Source organism: Atractosteus spatula, chromosome 3 (assembly GCF_055471065.1).
Source record: "Atractosteus spatula isolate fAtrSpa1 chromosome 3, fAtrSpa1.hap1, whole genome shotgun sequence".
NCBI classification, from domain to species: domain Eukaryota; kingdom Metazoa; phylum Chordata; class Actinopteri; order Semionotiformes; family Lepisosteidae; genus Atractosteus; species Atractosteus spatula.
This window is the reverse complement of record NC_142708.1, coordinates 30,876,976-30,900,412: the sequence shown is the minus strand read 5'-3', so window position 1 is coordinate 30,900,412 and position 23,437 is coordinate 30,876,976. Positions and strand designations below refer to the sequence as shown.

Here is a 23,437-nt window from a genome sequence, read left to right as displayed (position 1 = left end):
ACTCACATTTTCTTTTCTTAATTATTCCGCCAAGTTTGGTTGCAGGGCAACCTGTGAGCCTTGCTTTCAGTCCCATTACAGGATGTGGATACAGTGGCCTCTTTCATTATCCAGTCAGACCAATTAAGCAATTAAAATAACGGTGCTTGCCAAAATCCTCAGATGAATAAAGCTCTATTGGAAGAGACTGCTATAAAAACATGGAGTGGGCTGTTAAAATAATTATGATTAGTGGATCCAGAAGAAATTTACTATGGTATCTATTGTTTTTGGCTTTTTTTTCACAGGAGCTTATATCAAACTCTTTGTTTAAGCATTGCAACATGTATTAGGCAGTTTAAACTTTTTAAATGTATGCATTATAATTAGATAAAGATGGTTTATAGAATAAAGTCTGTGAAATTGTGGCATTTTATTTTTCTTTTAAATACACAATGTTTTTTTTTCATAGGCATTTTTATCACTTTCATGCACTAGCTTTCTGTATCCATAATCCCTTGGAGATAGCTGTTCTTTCTGACAGCTTCAGGTGGATTTTAACTAATAGAGCAACTATTATGTAGAAAGCAACATCTGTGGTTCAGTTCTGCCACTGAAATATTGATGTATTGCAAACCCATTTCTGTTCATTGTACTTGATCTTTAAAATTTTGCTGCTGTCACCACAGAAGCAAATGCATCATATTTTGTACATAGTAGCAAATCCGCAGGTGCTCTTAGTAATTTTGTCTCCAGAAAAATTCCTCTTCCAATGCATAAAGATTGAGTAATACAGATTTAGTATGTTGAATAGTAAGGTGGAAGAGTTAGGTTTGAAAATTGTTTAGAGTTTGAAACTGTGGAAGTTGAACAAAATGTTTTGAAAGTTTATCTTTGACAGGTCGACAGCTTACAGACCTGAGAAACAAACTAGACAGTTGTCCCATTGTATTTTGTGTAAAATGTATAGAAATTATAAATAATCCATTGTTCTTTAATTGTTTATGTAATCAGATAGACCAGTTGAGAGCCAATTTTCATTTACAACAGCAACAACAACAACCTGGAAACTCGTTTACACAGCAGGGTGTTTACTGGAGCAATTTTTGTAAAGTACTGTACCTTGCTCAAGTGCACTCTAACCTAGTGATTTGAACCTACAACCTCCTAGCTGGGATACCAGACCCTTGACCAATGTTGGAAGTACAAGTTGTAGAGATGCAAGAAGTCATAGCACAATTTATTAAAGGATTGGGATGTTTTAATTTGTGAGGAAAAGAGCTATTTCTGGAGAATACTGAAGAAAACACACACAAGGTGTATCCACCACATTGTTCTAAATTCCAACAGTGGTAGCAGTGAGGATTTTATAGTTTGAATACAGCTATGGTCTCCCTATGTTATGACCATGAATTGGCGTTTATGACTGACCATTGGCTACATATTAAAACTTCCACATATGGCATAGTGCCTGTTCCTGATAATGTTATCTCCATCTTTCAGTTATTTCTGGAATGACACAACATTCAACAACAGGAATGTGTTTAAAATGTGCTCAGACCAGGTCACAGGAATGACCTCAGGCCAGAGTCAAATTTCTACAGTCTTGGGTTTTGTGTTTTCTAGGGATGGAATTCCCTGTGGATGCCCTGGCTACCTTCAGTCATGAAGACCTTGGGCGCTCAGCAGAAGATTATATGTCTTACCTTCTCTACAGCAACCCTGACAGCCCTGAGTACTTCACCCTGCCCAACCAAAGACAGGTAGAATAAAATACACATCCAACACAAGCTATATTCCCTTTATTAAGCTAAAGGCAATTTAGTTCAGTGTGATTGTCACGGTTCCGCGGGCGGTCGTGCCCCCCGCCACCCGTTCCGTCCCCACACCTGGGGCGCGAACCTGGGTCTCCGGCGTAACGCAACAGGGCACCAACCGCGTGAGCTAAAGGAGACCTCCCTCAGCCCAGGCAGCTAAGGACCCTGCTACGCGCGGTGAGGGCGCTGACGTCACCACACTAGCTCCGCTACACCCTCCCCTGCTGAACTTCGGCTCGGCGAAGGACACTCCACATTCCCGCCCAGGTCACAGCAATAACGTGATAGTCACATTTCCACGCGGGGTTGTGCCCCCCGTCGCCCGTTCCGTCCCCCACACCTGGGGCACGAACCCAGGTCTCTGGCATAATGCAACATGGCTCCAACCGCGTGAGCTAAAGGAGACCTCCCCCAGCCCAGGCAGCTGAGGACCCTGATATGCGCAGTGAGGGTGCTGACGTCACCACACTAGCTCCGCTACACCCTTCCCTGCTGAACTGCGCCTCGGCGAAGGACACTCCCACACTCCCACCCGAATCACGGCACCAATGTGATTGTCGCGGTTCCGCGCAGGGTTGTGCCCCCCACCACCCGTTCTGTCCCCCACACCTGGGGCGCGCACCCGGGTCTCCAGTGTAACGCAACAGGGCACCAACTGCGTGAGCTAAAGGAGACCTCCCTCAGCTCAGGCAGCTGAGGACCCTGCTACGCCCAGTGAGGGCGCTGACGTCACCACACTAGCTCCGCTACATCAGTCATTTAGGTTTTATCATACATACCTGTATAAGGCTTGTGATGCACTTGCTGCAACTTGTTGCAAGAGAAATTTGCAAAAAAACATTGGGTGTCGATCTGTTATCTCTTATTTCGTAATGAGAAAGGAACTATATATAGTTTTGTTACCGCAGATTCATCTGTGTATCGCTTTGAAGATTGTTCATAGATTACTAAGACACGAGCAGCTAGACTGGCTCAGTGGTCTTCACTTAAGGATTGTTTCTCAAGCAAGTAGAGGAAGGTGCAAAAGAATACATTCTGAGCTGTCTGATGAGAAATTCAACAATGGCATTTTTTTCTGTACAATCATTGTGTACATTAGAATGAATATTTTCTACACTGCAGGAGCATCATACCATCTTGTTTTGTTCAAAGCTAATTCAGAATATCAATTGAAATAGCTCTGGAGAAACCAGGGAACACAGGAAGACAACCCGATGGCAGTGGGCCCTTCGATTACTTAGTAGCTCAGCTAGGCTTATCAAGGTTCGCTGTTACACAGAAGCCTTTAAGATTTCCTGTTCTGTGTGTCACATCTGTAGAAACATACACCCTGTCTTTGCTTCCTAATTCTGTTCCATAGAATACTGTATGGACAAGGTCGTTTCTGACCTGTCTACAAAGTTTGTAAGTAGTGGTGTGAACCAAGTTTTGAGAACATCTTTCTTTCTCCGTGTGGGCCTGCGAGATCTTTAGCCCTTCGTTACTGACTTATACATACCCAGGCCTGAAAAGCATGTCTGTAATTTCCCATGATGCCGTGGCTGACATACTGTATTTCTCACTTTTGTCTCTGACAGATTCCTCTGAGTCTTTCAACTGTGGGCATCGTTCCGCTGTATGGAGCTGATGTAAAACACAAAGTCCTGGCCCTGTTTGCACCAGAGGATCAATTCACAGGTAGTCCCAGATCACTGGTTGCACAAATCGCCAAGATGCAAAGGTGTTGGTTTTTGTATTGTTTAAATAATGATAAATTATCAACAGTCAATGCATGCCTGCCATGTAATTACTGGAGTGCCTATGCTTTATTAATTTGCTAATTAATGTTTTATCGCCATGTTTGTTTCTTCTCTTTTCTCAAAGCTGTAGCACTGTACCTAATGCATCAGTGGTGGGCTGTGGAGGACATACTCAAAACTGCAAATCCTTCCCGAAATGGACTCCTGGAGGTAAGTGCCACTCCTCTGAAACTAAGCACAGGCATTCATGCAGCTAATATTATAACATTCACTGTCCCTTTCTAGGAAGGTATTTAATTATGTGATGCCAGAACACTGCTAGTTTTAAGTTTTTTAGATGAGTTCATAATTTCAATCTTAGTATGTTATTATGTGGCATTGACCATTCAGTTCTCTAAACAGGCCAGTGCACAAGATATCCAAATAGTACATTCACGATCAAGATAACACCAGGAAAACAGTCAGAAAATCTTAATTGAACACAAACTAGAACATGCTGACCAACTCTTCCTGAATAATTAATTACTCTCGAATTTGCAGATTTTTCTTTGTCTCTGATCTTTTGTACATCTATGGTATGAAAATTCTTCTTCCAAATTATAGAACAAAATGTATATTCAAAAATAAATGTAAGATAAGATAACTTCACATTATTAGCATTATACAATTTCTTGCATTAGGAATTAGTCTTTTTCGCATACACCAGCTTGCTCTCCATGAGACATACAGACACACAGACAGGGAGAGAAGCTTGGGGTCAGAGCGCAGGGTCAGCCATTGTACAGCACCCCTGGAGCAGTTGGGGTTAAGGGCCTTGCTCAAGGGCCCAACAGAGTAGGATTTATATGTGTACAAAACAATACACAGACAAAAGATTTGGCTTAGGGAATAGGTATTACTAGACTGTGGGCCTGTGATGTACAGAATGCTTTTATTATATGTGATTTTTGTTTTATCCCTGCAAAACAAATTTCCTTTAATATCCTCCTAAATCTACAAGAGAACCAATGACAGGAAATGTGATGAACTGAAACTCTGCTCATGATAAAACTGTTTTTTTTTTTGTTTTGTAGGTGAAATCCCTTGGGGAGAGGATAGTTCTGTATGTCCTCAATCGCATAATTTACAGAGCCCACGAAATGAGCAAAAATGAAGCCCCTTTTCTTTGCCACAGTGAAAACAGTTTTGCCAAAATTCTTTGGAAAGATGGAGAGGCCATTGGATTTTATTCAGTGAAACCAGAAGGTAAATCCTTTTTTTCCAAGAAATGCTGAGAAGGGGGTATACTGGCTGATCAAGGTTCCTTGTATTTCTGCAAAGTCATTCACACTATCAATGGTCACATTATTTAACTTAGCCACAACTCGGCAGCATGCTGAGCTGCTGGTCTGCCAATCTCCAGTCTGGCTAACCACTGGAACATCTCGAAAGAGCAAGTTTTGCATTTTATAAACAAGTGAATTCATAGCTCGATCAAAGACCCTGTCCTGCTAAACCATGGAGAGAACTGGTTTCAATTTTCAACTTTAAAGCTTGAGTCACTACCATTCAGGTAGCCTCTTCATGTTCAAGCTGTCCTGCAAACAGTAAAGACACACCTGTCCTCTGCAATCATATCACTTAAGATAAAGTCAACAGCAGAGACATACTTTTGACATGCTGCTGCATGCAAACCCACAACTATTCCAACTGTTCTCCAACTCTAATGGCCCCAATCTGGAGTAGCGTGTGGGCAGATCTGTGCATTTTACCATCATTGGCTCAAATTGTTGTTGCCCTTCTGCTTGGCTATCTTCTTAAAACCACATCTCCAACATTTTTATTTTGGGGTTTCAGAAGGGATTTTGGGATCACCTCCCACTTTTTCCTTTGGTAGTTTATGTTATGCATACGTACTGTATATACTGTAAAAGGAGTAATTATGAAAGATAAAATAGGCTACATTTTGGGTGTTTTCTTTAATTTGTGTTCTGAATCTCTTTAAAATGAATGACCAGTAGCCTGAAGGCATGCTGCGAATATAACAATGATGACGGATAAGAAAAGGCAAGCCATTTGCTTGTCGTGATAAAAGCTTGATTATCCAGTATCCCCATCATTAGAATTTTCAGCCCACCAAGTGACTCAGCAGCCACAGTGTGACACGGTAGTTTTAGTCCATACATTAATTTAACCTCTGTGAAAAGAGGTGCCTCTTGTTTTCAGTTACAAATCTATTTGAATTTGATTTCCATTTATGCCTTCTGGCTTGACATCATTGTACCCTTTTGAGTTGTGACAGTTGACTAGATGAAATGTGCTGCGACTTTGCATGAGGGCGGCAAACCTGCTTTAAATATTTTAATGTAAGATTGAACATGAAATGAGAAGGCTGGACAATGGCATTGTTGTAATATGGAAAACTGAATTATAGCATAGAAGAAATTATGCTGACCAATTTACATTAGTGGCTGCTATTAAAAAGCAAATGTAATATGTAATAAACTTTGGAATGTTACAAATGTGCTGTTTTTTTTGCTTTTATTAGATCCATACTGGATCATGTGCTTTGCCAGAAAGAATATTCCTCTGTTTTTCAATCTTTAATGCAAGACACCACACTTAAAAGAGACTCTTATGCAGTGTTCCTTTTAACTGTAGCAGGTTTTTCACATTGCTGGTTTTATGGAAACCAGTATTACTTAGGAGTGTTTCCTTATCTATTGTATCAGTGGAGATTTGAAATGCATTAAAGATAAATCTGTAAATAGCTCAGATTCTATTTCAGATTCCTGAAGAGACTGGAGAGCATTTTTTATAAAAAAAAGATTATCACTTTTCATGTGCCAGAAAGAGACAGTGCATGAGTGAAAGAGTTGATTTAAGAAGAGTTGATTGGTACAAGAATCTTGTTTGTTCTTAGAGAAATATGGAACAGGATTTAAACTTTTGTTTGAAAACAGTGTGTTTTGGGCATCATCCTCAAAGTAGCAAAGAAATAAATGTTTTGAACACATCGTGTGGCTTTTTAATATCGGTGTTACATATTTTAAAAATGTTACATTGGAAGAAAAAAAGCACAGAACTTAGTGGAGTAAAAAAAAAAGACATTCATGCACAGTACCACAAGTTCTGACTGAACTGAATGCTTTTTCTTACTTCTAAAATATGGAATGTTGTTAGGAATATTTTAAAGGTGTAAAAGATGTGATTTTTTTACATTGGTAGAAAGATACAGTATGATGCTTTCTAAATACTAGCACACTTGTTATATTTGGATAAATGAAACACTAACATGAGCCTCTTGGTTGTGTCGGCTACAGGCAGTTTGTGTAGCAGTTACTTAACTCAGCGGTACCAGCTTCCTGTCCTCGACTCAATATTTGTCAGGAAGAGGCATCGTGGAAAAGGATACGGACTCCAGATACTGGAAGACTTTGTTGACTGCTTTAATGAGGAGTCACTGGGTTTGAAATACCCCCTCTCGTCTGCTATGTGTAGAGGTATTTACGTAACGGGGATGGCGGGTGGTGATGTCATTAACTTATTGTGTACCATGGTACATAGCGGTTTGGCAGCCTGTTGTATTTGAAGGGTTGAAGTTGACAAAATTACATTAGTTCTGTACTTTTTTTTCTTGAGATTGTTTTAAGCAGCTACCAATCATGGCACAGTAGGAACGTTCACAGATGCAAAAGATCAGCTGAAGACCTTGCACACCCTGTACCTGATTCAATACCTGTCCTGTCGACGTGTTGTTCTGTAGAAAACTATCAAAAGTGAAACTATTAACAGTGGAAATCAAGGATGACCAACATTGAAGAACAAAGGCAAAAAATGTTGATGAATAGTTTGACTGTTTTGTCTAAAATCTTATGCATTATAGGCCTTTACAGGGTACAGTATGTGTCGAGCAGCGACTTTCCTAATTGTCCTTGAACTTGGTACAGAGGGAAGAAGCATTGTTCAGTTGCTCATGCACAAAGAATTATAAATTCTAGAAATGATATCCAACACAGCACAAATCTTTATTATTTTTAAGATTAGAAGTTTGAATTATTTTCTATTTCATACCCACCCATTTTGTAATGACCAGTTGTTTATCAGCATGGGTACTATGAAACCCTGGATTTTGGATTTGTGGCGTGTGTACTCCCTTCTCCAGTATGCTCACTGGTCAGAGGCCATTTGACACCCCATGCAACATGTATTTCATTACATAAAACGTGTAGTTTGCATTATTTTGAATTTGTATGTATTATAGAAAAGCAGGAAAAACAATCCAGTATATTGTACATTGCTGTTCAGGTGTTTATTATACTATTCCCAGAGCCAGAATGTGTACAGCATAGCAGGTAGGTCACTGAATGCTTTGATAGTTTTCAGTTGATCTAGATTTTCAAAACTCATTTAAATCTCAGTAAAACTAAATCCATGTTTAATTTTTTTAATTTGTTTAGAGTAAGTTCTCTTGTTTTTACCCAAAGAGCCTATCACAGTGTGTTTTCCAATACATGTGCATGTGTGTAGTTTCTAAAAATGTAGCACTGCATGAATTAGGACACACAAGTTCTATTTAAGACATTAAATATGAAAGTAGTGTTAAGGCTTTGGTGACCCAGCTCTTACAGTTACATCATTGTAAATGTGCCTTTTTGGTCTGTACTCCTTCAGTGTGTGAGCAGTATCTCAATAAGTACCCTGAAGACCAAGACTTGCTGTGGGAGGTTGAGGGTATTGGAGGGCTGTTCCAGAGGTCCCCTGTAACCAGCAGAATACAGGTCCAGGCTTTGAAGAGTAAGGCTCCACTACAATCTAGATTAAGGACAATTGTTATTTTTATGAAACAAAGATACTGTCATTTGTGGTTATTTATTTCTCTTTTTGGTGTTTCTAAGAGAATTTCCAATCTCAGATGGAGTTTCAGACATCAGCAGAGAATGAAACGCTAGTGTTGGAAGAAAACGAAGAAGCAGAGCCCACTTTAAACTCAGAAAAAGTTGCTGTATGTAATTTCCTTTGCCTTTTGAAAAGAATGTTTGACACCTTTGAAGGTACCTCATTAAAACTGTTTACACACCTAGCTGGTCAGCGGGACGTTTAACAGTAGGGAAACAATCCTAAAATAAGTCACTTCAACTAAATGACTTCAATTAAAACCAGACAAAGAAAGCTCTTTATAATCCAGGCTTTCTGGGTTATTTTGTGTCCTTTTAAGGTAAAATAAAGAAACATTCACAATTAAGAGTTGTCTTTCTTTTCAATAATGCCATCCATAATGAACTCAAAGTGAAAAACAGATACACGAAAAGCAAGTTATTCCTTTATCTTTAAGTGTGTTTTATCAAAAAGTCCTGTTTTTCCATGACATGACAGTTTTGTTACATTTAACTGGTTTGTACAGCAGTTTTTAATACTTGGTGGTACTTTTGCAGGAAGAAAAAGAAAAACTAACCAAACACAGTAATGTAACAGAAGCTGTTGAAGAAGGCAAGTAATGCATTAATCATAATTTTGTTTGTTCATTACCTACAAAGATACAGTCTTTGTTTTAGACTTCAACTTGTTCTGTTGTATTTGTTTTGTAAATTGAACGTTCTTCAAATTACATGACATACAAAACATAACATGTTGAAAGTGCTGCAGCTAAATCCTCTGAAGTGCATTTTAAATAAATTGATGTGGTATTAGGTGTTCAATTTGTTTCTGTCGTCTCCGTTTTCAGGCATTGAAGACACGCCTGTGTCGACGCGTACCAGAAGCAATCAGTACAGACGCAAGAGACTGAGGGAAGAGGTGGAGGAAGAGGAAGATGCTCCAGAAAAGGTTAACAGGTAATCATTCTCCGATGTATGTTACAGTATGTGTTGTTACCATCATTTTCAGGCTAATGAAATACCTTCTTTGTGTTTGTGTTTGTTTCCTCTGGCTGCTCTGTTTTTTCCTGTAATGCCAAGACATAGAGGTGGGTGCATTGGCTTCTGGGAAACCTGACCCTGGTGCGAATGTGTCCCTGTCTGTGTCTGCCCTGCGACGGGCCTGACATTGTGCCCAGGGTGTACCCATCCTTGCGCTCGTTTCTTCCGGGTTAGGCTCTGGCTCCCCTGTGACCCTGTATTGGACAAAGCGATAAGAAAATGGATGGGATGGATTGAAATACCTTCTGAGGTGGTGCCTTTTAAATTAAAAGTGTGTTATTTAACCTGCAGAGGGATATTATTTGCAGATATTTGCAGTGTCATGCTTTTGAAAACATGTATTAAGATGGATGAGCTGACTCTAAGGAAGAGAGCAAGTTGAAGCTTTGTGCAGATTTTGGTTCCAGTGGTGTCCTCTATCATCTGATTTACTGTAGGGTGGAGACAGAGGAAGCTCTTGTTGAAGCACCAGCAGGAGATGAGGGAGCTGAAGAAGAGCCTGAGCTACAGGAGACTGAGCCTCCTGCTGAGAAGGTGGAGGAGGCCCAGGGGACTGAAGAGCAAGGCCAGACTGAGGAAGGCACAGAAGAGGAGCAGACATTGGTAAGGGTGAACAGTGCACAACTCTTGAAGACTTGAAGATAGATGTGTCCTGAGCTTACAGTTCTGGGAATTAATTCTGAGGGATCAAGCGGATGTATTTGACACATTTTGACTTTATAGTTATACAGTATAAACATACATTTTAGAATGTTCTAGGATGAGACCTTGACAGGGTATTATAAGGAGAAAAATATTATTTTATTAATATAATAACTCAGAAATATTCATTGCTCTTTTATAAAATGGCTTATTTCTTTTGTTTTTCTTTTGATCTTTTCATGCCGTGTTTCCAGTTCTTGCAGTGCCTAAGTGCGTTATCTAAAACTGCAGCATATTTTAGTTTATTTCGTACATTATTGCTGTAAATTTTCTTACACATATGAAATGATACTGTTACCCAACAGTTATTCCACCTTTAATTAAGTAACATGGTGCACAGGGAGAAACTCAATTGCGTATGAAAGGCGGGGTTTTAAGGGCTTTATTTTCTTACACGGAATAATGTTGCAGGAAAGAGAGCTGTTCAAGACTTCTGATATGGAGCCAGTAAATGGCGAAGTGACAGATGATTTGACGCAGACGTCCTCGGTGGCTGAAGAGGGAACGACCAGCGAGCTGTCAGATGGCCCGCCCCATATGCAGTCCAACAGTCTGGGGGAGGAGGCTGCAGCCACACAGGACACTGTGAACCCAGAGCAGCAGACCCAGGAGGATACCGAGGAAAAGGTGTTGGACTAGCCTGTTTAGTCTCTCCCACACCAGTGGGAAGAACCATTTTGATTTGAGACCTGTACATTTTAACAGAAGCCTGGCTTTAGACAAGTTTTTAGCTGTTCTTAATCCATGGCGAAAAGTTGTGCGACACACGCACAGCACTTTGACACTTCTTTCACTCCATTGAAAACGCAAGGTTATAGTGGTTTCGATTGTGGGTCTTAGAACTGCAGACTTCTATTTTTTTGTTTCATGGAAGGTCTTAATAAACAGAAGGGTCCTTTCACTTGGGTTAATTTGGCCAGAATTATAAAGTGTTCTCAGTGCTCCGTGATGGATGTGTGCCTATAAAATCAGAAGGATGCTGATTAACAAGGAACAGGAATTTTTTCAGTAGTAAATTTCTAAATGACACAAGTCTTAGTAACTCCAAAGCTTAATGGACACCTTTTCACTACTGAGTTTATTTAGAAGTAATTCATATATCTTAAGTAAAAAAAACAAAGATTTTCAGTTAACTTTCTTCTAAATACGTGTTTGAAAGCTTAATATATGGCGTATGTCCTTTAACAGTTCTGTATATCCTCTTGTCTGTGTTCTGGGTGATTCTCTGTTAATTGGGTTACTGGCTATGATTAAACTACACAATTACATTGAATTCCCTATTCATATTAAACCACTATTTCTTGTGTGTTTATTTATCTGCTTTTAAATCCTGCAGGATGATATGGACGAAAGTTCTGCAGCAGCTACCGAAGACACCACTGAGGAAGAAGCTGTTTCATTGGAAGAACAGATTGAAACAACCACAGAGAAGGAGACTCCCCAAAAGCAAGACCTGGCTGTCCCTGAAGTGCCCCTTGAGGCTGAGGCTGAGCCGACTGAGGAAGTGCCCCCAGAGAAACCCAGAAGTGCTGAAAAAGATGCCCAAGCTGGCGATGCTACTCCAGAAGAAGAGAGAGAACCTTCTGAGAAACCCAGCCTGTCAGAAGAGGATAACCAGCAGGTCGAGGCAGATGAAGAGGATCCTTCAGCTCCTATGGATCTCAGTCATGACACTTTGCTGGTAGTGGGCCTAAAAGATGTGTCTTTCCAATCACCAGAGGGGGAGCAAGATAAGAGTCATCTTGCAGAGCCAGCCGAGAAAGAGGAGGAGCAGGAGGAAGAGAAGGAAAAGGAAACTGCCCCAACAGCAAAGGAAGAAGTGGCCGAAAGGAGTTCTGACGATGTGGATAGTGAGCCCCCTGTTGTGGACAGGAGGGTATTGAGGAGGAAGGCTAAAACGGCAAGGGGACCAGCTAAAAAACGGAGTAAGACTTAAGAAAACACATGTGATGCAGTTGAAAAGTAATATTTGCAATAGATGTTTTTAGAGGGGGTTTTAGGGTAAAGGTTTTAATGGTACTGGGTACAAGATCTTTAATCTTTTTATTTCATTTATAATGCTATAGAAATAAAGTTTTTTTAAATATGTATACATTTTTATGAAAAAAATCCAACAAAAGAGTTAAGGGATGTGCCCCTACTACATTGGAGAAGTTTTATATCAATCCTGGTATCATAGTTCGTAGATGTTGAAATGGCAGTGTCCTAATTATTTGTGACTTTCAGGATAGTAGTTTGCTGCTCTGTTTTCCTCAATTCAGTTCTGTTTTGTCATAGTCGATAGTTACATTTGTTTAAAGTTATTTTCTTTCCCCACACTGAAACAAAGCTTGGTCTTTAACAGTAAATTAAACCCAGTGGTTTGGATAAGAAATGTGGAAAAGCAAATTTTCAAGCTCATCATTTACACACGGATATCAGCACACAGGATCAGGAAGAATTTAGTTTTTTTAAACTGAATTTGTCCATGCTTCCTGCCATTCTGTGGCAGGAATGAGACTAGGGTATGTATCCACAATGCAACTCAAGACATTTCACCTTTGAATAAAGTTTTATATTACTTATTTTTTACAGATTAAAACTGCATACCAGGTATCAAAGCACAAAAACATTAACTCATATCACCATTCTCTGCATTCCCTGATTTATACTACTTTTGTCTCAAGTCCTGAAAATGCTTTCATATTTGTTACCCATTAGCTAGTAATCTCCTTTTATAGAAATCTACCTTTATGTGTAAACACAGATAAACAAGCATATATATACAGCGATGAAACGAGGGGATAAGTAGAGAATGTACTGTATTCCTACATGACTGTTGGTGAAACAGATTATACAAATACAAGGATTTCATCCAGTTGCAAAAATTCGAAGTTATGGATGTACTGAATCTTTGGTTATGGATGTAACAGGTTTTTATTATGATGTACTATCTAAATTAAAAAGTGTAATGTGAATAAAGTATCTCAGGATTACCTGACATTTACAGTATATCTTTGTGGGTTTGCATTTGGTATAGTGGAGGCAGGATTCACATACTGGGGTTGATCCAAAGTTTGTAGTGCTGAAACAATGCTGTCTCACCAAGACAGATTGGCTCTCTGATTTGATTGCAGCAAACCCTCTGATCATATCTGGGGTGGTCTTGGAAGATGTGTTAATATCAGCAGCAAAGTAGAAACATTCCACACCTGGAATTCCGAAGTTACAGAAAGCCCCAGTAATGTGGTTGTGGTCTGAATCTTTAATGATATTTTGGCTTTAAACTCTGCTTAGTTTTAAAGGACAACTGTCTGGCCATGTGCAATAGAAATTCTGAACCCCCTCACCAACCAACCAAGAGGGTGCTGCATTATCAGAGGAAATGGAGGTGAAGGAGGGGTGTCAGTGCGACAGACGTATTACATTTCATATTGATACCCTAGAGCTGGTGATTGAGAGGAAGTGGGGTTTGTTCCTCTTCTTTTGAATTCCATGAAAGGGTTTCATGCAAAAACATATCAGCTTCTGTTTATTGGGTATTTATAAATTAGTAGTCCTGTCCTGTTTTGTTAGCAGTAATAGTAATGGTTTTGCTATAGTTACACTGACACACTTGAGTAACAACGTGTTATACAGTACAAGGGCTTATTGTGTGTCCTTATGCTCAGGAGACATTTGTGTTTGTTCATGTATCTATGTATGCACGTAGGTAAACTACTTCCGATGATATTCTTGAATGATTATAGAGTGTGATTCATATAATAACCTTTGAAGTTTATCATAACCTCAACGTCAACTTAAAATTGGCTTCGATCGTGCATTTTATAAGAACATAAAAAAGCTTCAAATGAGAGGAGGCCATTTTGTCCACCTAACACATTTGGTAGTTATTACCTAACTAATCAACTAGCTAAGTGTCTCATCCAGCTGTTTCTTGTAAAAAACCTAAGGGGTGTCGGCTTCATCAACATGGCTGGGTAGTTTGTTCCATACTCCCTCAACTGTGGGATTATAGATGTGCTTTCCACTCCTGGTTTTAAATCCTGACTTGAACCTAGGACTCTGAGTTCAGTAGTGTAGCATACATCACTTGAAGCACTGCTTTAGAAACTGCAGATGCTATTCTCTTGATTTGTAACTGTGCTTGCTTTCACACAATACTACATTTCATTTTTGAAAACGATTGCATTTCATAGACCCAATAACCCAGACTACCACTGAAGGCAAAATACAGTGCCAAAAAATACTGCCGTTTCTAATTTTCTTACAGTGCCCCCGTGCTCTCCTTAGATTTGTAATTATCTAGATAAAAAAAAACTGGGTCAGATTATACTCGTTTTTTCTTCTGTTTTTAAAGGGTGTTTGGATAATAGCACAGTATTTAGTTTCCTAAAAAGAGTTCAAGAATGTAAACCTATAAATGTGTTTTTAAAATGTCGGTGGTATTTTGAAGTTGTACCATTTTAAAGCAAGAACATCAAGGCTTGTGTACCATTCAACCTAGTGACACAAAAACACAAAGTAAACTTCCAACTATTGAGTTCTCCCAATTTAATAAGATATATTATATTTATGAAATAGATTTCTAGAAAGCTATCTTGCTAACAACAAATCCAGAAAGTTATTGAAATGGCCCAGATTCAATAATAATTAATCTAATTGATGTTAAGGATACTAGTATAATACTGTACATACAGTACTCCATTTGTTGATTTCCTTCACCTTCACAGTCATATATCAAAATGTAGTAAATGCATTTTGACTTTTGTCTGCATCCAATTGAATACAGTAATATAAAACTGAATAGTTACTGTACATTAAGGAATTTAGTATATGTAACAAAAATGCTTCACAAAGAACACTTTTTTGTATTAGACCCAGGAACCTCTTTGTACAAACCCTGCCTGCTTGAACTATTTTCAGACTCTAGTGGTGCATTTAGGAAGCTATTGGGGAAAAACATTTCAAACATTAATTCACAGAAAACACATTAGGGGACAGCTGGCTAGAAGAAAATGCTGCACTGGGAGAAGGAAGGATTTAGAGATGTCGTGCAAAAGCTGTCAACAAATTCTGGAATATGGGACTAGAATAGTGTTTTTAAAAACAGATGCCCAACCAACAATCCACTGTGCTTACTGCATCTCTGAAGTTCTGTGTTCTTGACCTCTTGACCTTAACTGCCCTTATCCATTACCTCAGGATTTTCACAGTGCCTTGTGTGTATGGAGGCTCATTAATTCAGACCCTTGCAAAAGGCAATCTTTCATATAAGTTGTCTGTGGATTTTTCCACATTAACCAAAGCATTATGGGATAATCAGTTAATTCTACTTTTAATAAATATAGTGCTTGATTTGTAACTCAAGTCTATTGTTCCATTTTTGGCCATACGAGAATAAAAATAAAAAATCTGGTACCCTGCCACCTTGAGCATTATTTCTGAAATATTTAACGATTCGGTGGCACAGAAGTGCAATCTTTTTTTTCTGTGATTCACCTTGGGAAGACAAGTTCATAAACATCTGCTCATAGAGACATGAACATAATCACTGTCGATTTACTTCTGTTTATTACCAAAGCAGGCTCTGGTTTTGTCTAACGTCATATGCGGAGATACTTCAGATTCTCTGAACTGATCACTACCTTTTCACAACTGATCTGTTTTTTATTTTTGGTCTTCCATGTTGTCGAAAGGGAATATGCAAGTTTAGATTAGCATTGCTAAAACCCTAAATGTTTTTTGTCCCTAAAAGTTGGGTAAATTAACCTTTAGAAAGCTTATAGCTATTTTTTTTAGTAAACCACTAAACGTTTCAAAAATGGTCCTTACTCATTTTTCATTAAATCACAAATCTCAGTTATAGTATGGTGGAAGTGAATTAGGTTTTGAGAGATACATTGGCTATGCTTAACAACTTTATAGGTCATGAAACTTAACTTTGTAGAGATTAGCTTCATCAGGTTCCGTAGTGAAATCTGGCGAGGAGGAGCTTGGTGCAGGGAATGGAAAAGCTGCACTCATTCTGCTCAAGTCTGGAGATCAACCTTTCATTTCTAAAATACCAACCCAATTGAACACCGGCTTGATTTCGTAGTATAAATGAGTAGCACTCAGTGTAAGGTTCTTACTATACTAGGCGGTTGTTTTCAAGGGAACACTTTTGAAGGGAAAGTTTACTGCAGCAATTTAGTCTTTTGTATTCTTGTTTTCCAATTATGTCCCGGCACCTATACCCAAACCTTTTGATGCATTTGCCTCATCTGGTGCACAGAACTCAAAAGCCATGGGAAAGATTGTTTTACTAGTGTAACCTAAAAGTATTATCATTTGTAAAACTGCCAGCAGTTTCATTCCTGATTTTTTGTGTCACAATTTTAGTCTGTATGGTAAATGTTCATGGTTTGTGCTTGTGTTAAGATCCAAGATATGTTAAGATGGCAAACAAAATGAGTTATGCTGCTCTAGTTTTTTACCTGAAATTTTACTGATTATCATTAACATTTTGGTATTGGTAGACCTTTACAAAACAATGTGCATTAGTTATTTGTGTTTACTGAGCCCTTTTTTCCAATGCTGTGATTTGTAACATTAATATATGACTACGATTAAAGATACTTCTTGTTGAAAACTGCAGTTTGTCATTTTGTGTGGAATGCCTTGTTTGTGTTGCTCAGTAAATTGTATAGTTTGTCCTTGTAAATTGTTAAGAGATATATCTGGGCGGATATAATATTTTTTAACACAAATAGATCTATTCTGACAGAACAGCACTGGTATGCCAGGAAATTGTTTATTTGACCTCAAACTGCAGGTGACTACTAATTTCTACATTGCAATGCCCATTTAATGCCACAACAGTTACTTAAACTACAGCAATTATATCATTAGTTTGCCCTATTAGATCTGCTTTTGATATAATACTGATTAACATTGTAGTTCTGTTAAATGAGAATCTGACCACTAAGGGTTACAAATAGCTAAAAAAGCCTGATATGAGAGCTAAATGAAATTATGATTTATCACTAAAGCAGGCTGACAGTGGTGGAGAGGGCAGCGCTGGGGCCCTGGGTTCAATTCCAGACATGAGGTGCTATCTGTATGGAGTTTGTATTCTTTCCTTGTTTTGTTGTTTCCTTCCAGAGGCATATTAGTAAATCAATAATTAGCTTCTGGGAAAACTGGCCCTGCTGTATGTGTCTGCTATTTCCCCTGCTGCTTGCTTGGATGTGTTCTGGCTTCACCATGACACTGAATTGGATAAAGTGTTTTGAAAATGGATGGATGGACTACATAAAGTGCTGCTGTCACCACAGGCAAATGAATCTGTGTCCACTTAAGAGCTAAAAAGTCTTAATTTCTGTTCTTATGTAAAACTGCATCCTTGGGTCTAGAAAAGCATTTTATAAATAAGTTGATTAATTTGCAAGAACATATTGTGTTACACTCTCTCCCTTTATCCTAACACGATTATACTTTCTACAGTAATTATATTTCTATAGTACTGTACTGTGACATGATGATCTGTAATCAGTTGGTGCTTCCCATGAAATATTCATTTTTATGCACATCACAATTCAACCAATCCAACAAATTTCAGAAGGATGTAAATTAACACATTTTAGTAGTTTCATTTAGTAATGCTTCCATCATTGTACTTAGAACTAGAGGTGGCTCCAGAATACATCCATCTGAACTGACGCTTAAATATCACAACATAGGCAAAAATAATTCGTTTATTTTGCTCTCTTGTCTTCATTGCAAGTAACCAGTGTGGCAATGGGTGCCCTTGGTCACTGTTCAGTGCTGACTCTTCTATCTGGATGTCAACCTTTAAAAGCTGCTTCTGTCTGTCTGGAATCTTAGAATGGGCATCAAGTCCTGGTCTCTGTCCAAATGGTACAGTTCATAAGCAGTGTCTTTACACAAGCAAAACTGCATTAATGCATCCATCATTTTCTGGGTTGTTTGTTACTTGGGCATATTTACCTAAAAGGAAATACAAAAAAATATTAAGCTCCATCCTCCACAAATTACATCCAGATAAGAAAAGGTAGACCTGCACTGTAAGAGCTGTATTGCAACAAGGCATTCAAAGAAACACACTTTAATATACACTGCTTCCTCCATCTGAACCCCTACATAAAACATCTGTGTTCAAGTGAGTGCAAATGTTGCGGACCTTTTGCTTTCATTTTACAAGTACTTCAAAAAGTACTCACAGGCAATTGGATAGAAACAATTCACAAAAAGTCATAAGAGCTAACCCAAAATCAGATCTTACCCCAGATGACTTTGCCTCCCTGTGTGACCAGGCCAAGCTCGCTGACGTTGACCTCAATTACTGTGCCCTTGGTGATCACTCCCAGAGAGGTGTACAAGGGGGACGAGGGGTTCTTTTTCACACCAAGGATTGGAAGGCAAAAAGTGGCTTTTAGCTCCGGATGCGTTACGTGTGCTTTCTTGAAACGTAAGCCCTGAAAAGAGACATCACAGGCATTATGTCAAAGTCGACATGCAACTCTTAATCCAGCGTGGTTGAAATTTTGTCACAAGAACTTGCCAGTATGAATTAAGAGAACACATTGTATATGGAGAACGCAGAAGCTTTCTAACAAATGACTCTTCATGACAGTATTCGAGGACCGTGCAGCAGTATTGCAAACTAATAGAAGCAGGGGCTGCATTTAGAAGTTATCGAAATTATCTTCTTCCCTACCAGATTTCACATTTTGTATTGTTTTGTAAGCAGACCACAACATACTTAATAAAAATCACCAAAGTCCATATCCTTGCTTTAAGACCCAACTGTAGAATGCTTTTAACATTGCTCTTGACAAGAGTATTTTTGTTGCTAAAACAAGAAATTAAAAAGGATACAAGAATAATAACAGAAGCATAGAACTGTTCTAATGAATAAGAGACGCTAGATCAAGGCTTGAGATTTGACAAGCAATCACTGCTTTTCCCTCTTTAAAGAACTCTCTCCACAGTGCCGTCTCCCAAGGTCAATAACCTTATTTAAATGTATTAACTGCTGCTGTGTCAAGTACTTTAATTCACACCTTCTTTTCAATGATTAGGATAATGTATCATTAGCAGAATGAACATGGCACTGTCATTTCTGAACAGATTGGTCAGGCTGTGTAGAAAGTAACTGATTACAACACGTGCATGGCAGCTACCACTAGTTATGGTAGACTTGATCAGCAATTACACAGAGCATGCCACTATATGAAATATAAACACATTCTTTGAAATCCAGTATACACACGGTAAAAAGAACGGGACACAAAGATAATTCTTATTCTTAAAAATATTTTTGTAAACCCTTATAATAATGTAATAAGTAGCACCCATAGTACTGAAATGTGCTTAAAGCTTTGCAGTTTCTCACTCTAAATATTAAACCCCCTTTAAAAGATATTTGCTTATAATGTTTATTGCGGAGAAAAACTACACATAATAAGACAGCTTAATTTACATTGTCATAGCACAGTTGTTGGTGTTGGCTCTGAGCGTGAAATAAAAATTAAAAAGGAATCTGATCTTATCCAGCAGCTAACCCGTGTTAGTTCCATATAAAATATTTTAAAAATGTAACTGAGAATACGTTTGTAAAGGGAACGGGGTGATTAAACTGCAATTAACTTCAGGTCTTGCTACGTTCCTTGCTGCTTACCATGGGTCTGATGAATCTCTCGTATTTGGGTGGCTTGCGAGTGAATCCATCTCCAACGAAGCACACTTTGGTGACCATTCTCTTCCATGCTTTCTTTTGCCTCTTTCCTGTGCGGATGACCTTGAGCACCTCTGTCTCACCCTGAGCTCGTACTTTGGGTAGTGGAACTTCCCATTTACCCTAGAGGACAACAAAGCTTTAGTTATTCACATTACAGAAAAAAACACTTTTATTCCAATGGGTCATATCATCTTTATTCTAATACAGGACACACCTATTAATACCAATGTCTTAAATCAAGCAACTCATAGATAAGGAACAGGTACTCGATACACCTGGAAGTCCACAGTAGTTTCTGCTTCAAAACGTTACTTTTCAATTCTTAGTTGTTGTTCAATGGTAATATCTGCCGTGCTGGCAAAATATAAAAAAATGTTCATGTGTCTAATGACCTGTAACGTAAAAGGATAAGGGGAAGAAAAGTAGAAGATGATTGTACTAATAGTGCATAAGAACACAAAAGACACTTACAAGTTACTTTAATACATCAGGTGTCAGATAATTCCTGTAGGCTTAGCATATTGTATTCTTTTCTCAGCACAAGTTCTCTGTTAACGAACTGCTAATTAAATGGATAATGGTAACATTTCTAACCAATTCTAGGTAACTGTAGCTGAAGATTTTTTAGTAGTAAACTATAAAACACCTTAAGAAACATTCTATATATTGCTGTGAAAATGTTGATGAAATGATGTATGAAAGGGATATTAACTGTCTTATTGACTACTTGGATTGTAACCAACGGAAGATAGTAAACTTGAAAAAAACGAACTTAAATGATCTAAATCATTCTAGCTAAACGCTAGAAAACTGACTAGAAAACGATCTTTGTAACTTGTTCACTTTTTAAACTTTCCCCATGTCTTAATAAAATGGGGATCATTTAATAACCGTTGTCACAGATGCATTAGCTAAAACTTAAGAACTTTTCCCACATATGTGTTAGTTTTCTGTAAGGGAAAACACATGCCAAAAGGGTTTTAACTTTCTCTTCTTGCATTCCTTTTAAGTTTCCTGACTGGATGCAAAAAGGCAGGCAAAAACCATTTTTATCCATTCGATTTTGAGTAAAGTCTGTCCGGCCATTACTATGCTATAGAATCCCAGGCTTCAGTACTTACAGCCTTTTCCTTCCTCTTCTGTTTGATCATGTTGGAGAGGACTTTGGCACGAGATTGCCCTTCGCGATCCAGCAGGTAAGCAGGCACCGCTCCTGTTGGCGTCTTGTCGTCGTTCTTCTGCTTCGTCTGTCTCTGCTCATGCATTTTGATGCTATCAAAACAAGATGACATTGTTCATTTGTAGCCACCAGCTATATTACCCTGCAACTCACAACTGGCAACCCACTGAAACTAAGTAGGTGTGGTCTGGTCTGGACTACAGACCTCCTGGGAAAGCTAAGGTTGCTGCTGGAAGAAGTGTTAGTGGGATCAGTAGGGGGCACTCACCCTGCGGTCGGTGCGAGTCCTAATGCCCCAGTATAGTGATGGGGACACTATACTGTAAAAAGGCGCTACCCTTCGGATGAAATGTAAAACTGTGGTCCTGACTCTGTGGTCATTAAAAATCGCAGGGCGTTTCTCGGAAAGAGCAGACGTGTAACTCTGGTGTGCTGGTCAAACTGCCCCCTGGCCTTTACCAATCATAGCCTCCTAATAATCCCCATCTATGAATTGGCTTCATTACTCTGCTCTCCTCCCCACTGATAGCTGGTGTGTGGTGAGTGTTCTGGCCCACTATGGCTGCCATCGCATCATCCAGGTGGATGCTGCACATTGGTGGTGGTGGAGGGGATCCCCATTACCTGTAAAGCGCTTTGAGTGAAGTGTCCAGAAAAGTGCTATATAAGTGTAAGCAATTATTATTATTATTACTGCGACACTATCCCTAAAATTCCGATTTCCTACCTCTTGTTCAACTCGTGGGGTACAGTTACATTAACTGCTGTACTCACGTCTTTTTCATCTGGATCTTTTCAGCGTGTCTCTGCTTGTGGTAAAGTTTGGCCTTCAGGCCGATCATCTTCCTGGCCTTCTGTGACCGCTCGTGGGCCTCCCGGCCCTCCTTCTTCCTCTTCTTCTCATGGTAGTCCAGGCGGTAGCCGTGCCGCTTGCGGTGCAATTCAATGTGTTCGTTCTGAGGCTGGGAAAGGCGAGGGAGGACAACAGTAAGCAGCAGCAGTGGACATCCGAGACAGCGCTTTGAAAACTCTGACACTGTTTAACCTGTGCTCAGACCACAAGAGTGCAAAAAGAAAGATCAGGCTTTCAGGTCCTGAACCTGGAGGGCTGTGATATGTCAGCAGGCCTTCATTCCAACTTTCATTAACAAGTTCAAAAAGCTTGATTACTGTCTTAATCAGTTTACCTGCTTCTCCCAGGTCTTCAGGTGCTGCTTTAAAGAGACCTAGAAAAGCAGACATGCTGGCCCTCCAGGATCAGAACCGGAGTTGTTTGAATTTGAGTGCTGTATTATTATTTTTTTTTCTAAATTAGGACTTTTACATGTTAATTTAAGAACAATACAATAATGGCACAGTACTGTTTCCTTCTCTATCTCTACTCTCCCGCACTGTCATCTGTGCATGATTTAATCCTTGTTTAAATCGTGAAATTAACAGAGCACTAATTTTCTAGTACAAACAAAAGAACATTTAAGAAACTACAAATTTCAGTCCAATATTCTTCTTCTTCTTATTAGGCTGATGCTTTCATCTAAATTGACAGGAGTTTTTATTCACTTATACATCTGAAAATCTTATTGGAGCAGTCTGATTGCAGTTACTTGCTCAAGGGTAAAACCCACAACACTCCAGTTCCAAGTCCAGAGCTCTGACCACAACTTGCATGTATGTACAGTTAAGAGTCTGAATTTTAATATATTTACAGTATAAGCTCCAGCGGTGTTCAGTTACACACCTGTAACAATTTATATACATTTACTACACGTAATTATATTACTTTCATTTCCTTACTCACATATGAACTTAACGTTTTCCGACAAAGTTAAAAAAAACATACATTATACCCAATCAGATTTTATTTAACACATAAATTAATCACCTTTTAAAATACAGTTATTAAGATTGGAATTATGCTTCATGTCTAAATTAACCATAGTAACGCATCACTCACATTAATAATCTTCTATAATATTGGTTCTATATACTAACATATTAAAATAAAACATAAGGAACAAAACAGATCATAACGACTAAATATCTTATTAGAAACTGAATAATCATAAGACACCAACAACGTGTTTAAAACAAACTTGGACAAGTATAGAAACTGAAAAACACCACACTGGCCTGTAACAGACGACTCTGAAGTTAAAATCTAGCATTTCCAGCCGTCACCGCCACGTGTTTTCAACAAAAATGACAAACAGCCGATTTCTGATACTGAGCTCGGTAACTTACCATGATGAAGACTACTGTGTTTTACAGATTCCAGGTAAACAGTGCTATCCGGGAGGGAGGTATCCTTTCTTTTTGCTCTTTTTTTAAACCTTAAATTTCCCAACTCCTTTCTCCACCGTCCCCCACTGGAAAAGGAAGTTCAGCCCACAAATACTACG

At 38.8% G+C, this 23,437-nt stretch overlaps 2 protein-coding genes across 3 annotated transcripts in view; one reads left to right on the top strand and one right to left on the bottom strand.

The window, feature by feature from the left end:
* LOC148837680 (soluble lamin-associated protein of 75 kDa-like) overlaps positions 1-16,747 on the top strand; it is a 30,518-nt gene extending 13,771 nt beyond the window's left edge. For both annotated transcript variants that reach the window (XM_088910002.1, XM_088910001.1), the window contains exons 2-13: positions 1,606-1,742; positions 3,374-3,473; positions 3,660-3,745; positions 4,609-4,780; positions 6,838-7,017; positions 8,189-8,311; positions 8,413-8,519; positions 8,950-9,004; positions 9,240-9,348; positions 9,870-10,035; positions 10,546-10,761; positions 11,471-16,747. In XM_088910002.1, the coding sequence (XP_088766128.1) occupies positions 1,608-1,742; positions 3,374-3,473; positions 3,660-3,745; positions 4,609-4,780; positions 6,838-7,017; positions 8,189-8,311; positions 8,413-8,519; positions 8,950-9,004; positions 9,240-9,348; positions 9,870-10,035; positions 10,546-10,761; positions 11,471-12,070 (2,049 nt within the window). In that variant the 5' untranslated portion in view covers positions 1,606-1,607 and the 3' untranslated portion in view covers positions 12,071-16,747. The remainder of the gene's footprint in view (positions 1-1,605; positions 1,743-3,373; positions 3,474-3,659; positions 3,746-4,608; positions 4,781-6,837; positions 7,018-8,188; positions 8,312-8,412; positions 8,520-8,949; positions 9,005-9,239; positions 9,349-9,869; positions 10,036-10,545; positions 10,762-11,470) is intronic.
* Positions 16,748-17,834: 1,087 nt separating this feature from the next.
* nsa2 (NSA2 ribosome biogenesis homolog (S. cerevisiae)) lies at positions 17,835-23,420 on the bottom strand. Its single transcript, XM_088910004.1, has 6 exons — positions 23,280-23,420; positions 21,813-22,000; positions 20,980-21,130; positions 19,799-19,978; positions 18,401-18,593; positions 17,835-18,105 (listed from the first exon to the last, which is right to left on the bottom strand). Exons 1-6 carry the CDS (start codon positions 23,280-23,282, stop codon positions 18,038-18,040), a joined length of 783 nt encoding a protein of 260 aa, XP_088766130.1. The 5' UTR covers positions 23,283-23,420; the 3' UTR covers positions 17,835-18,037.
* Between the last annotated feature and the right edge of the window lie 17 nt (positions 23,421-23,437).

What these genes read in the sequence shown, in the direction of transcription:
- nsa2 (XM_088910004.1), bottom strand. An exon ending in AGAAGAGGAAGGAAAAGGCT is followed by an intron (nt 19,979 to 20,979) that starts GTAAGTACTGAA and finishes GTTGTCCTCTAG; the next exon opens with GGTAAATGGGAAGTTCCACT. An exon ending in AGAGATTCATCAGACCCATG is followed by an intron (nt 18,594 to 19,798) that starts GTAAGCAGCAAG and finishes GTCTCTTTTCAG; the next exon opens with GGCTTACGTTTCAAGAAAGC.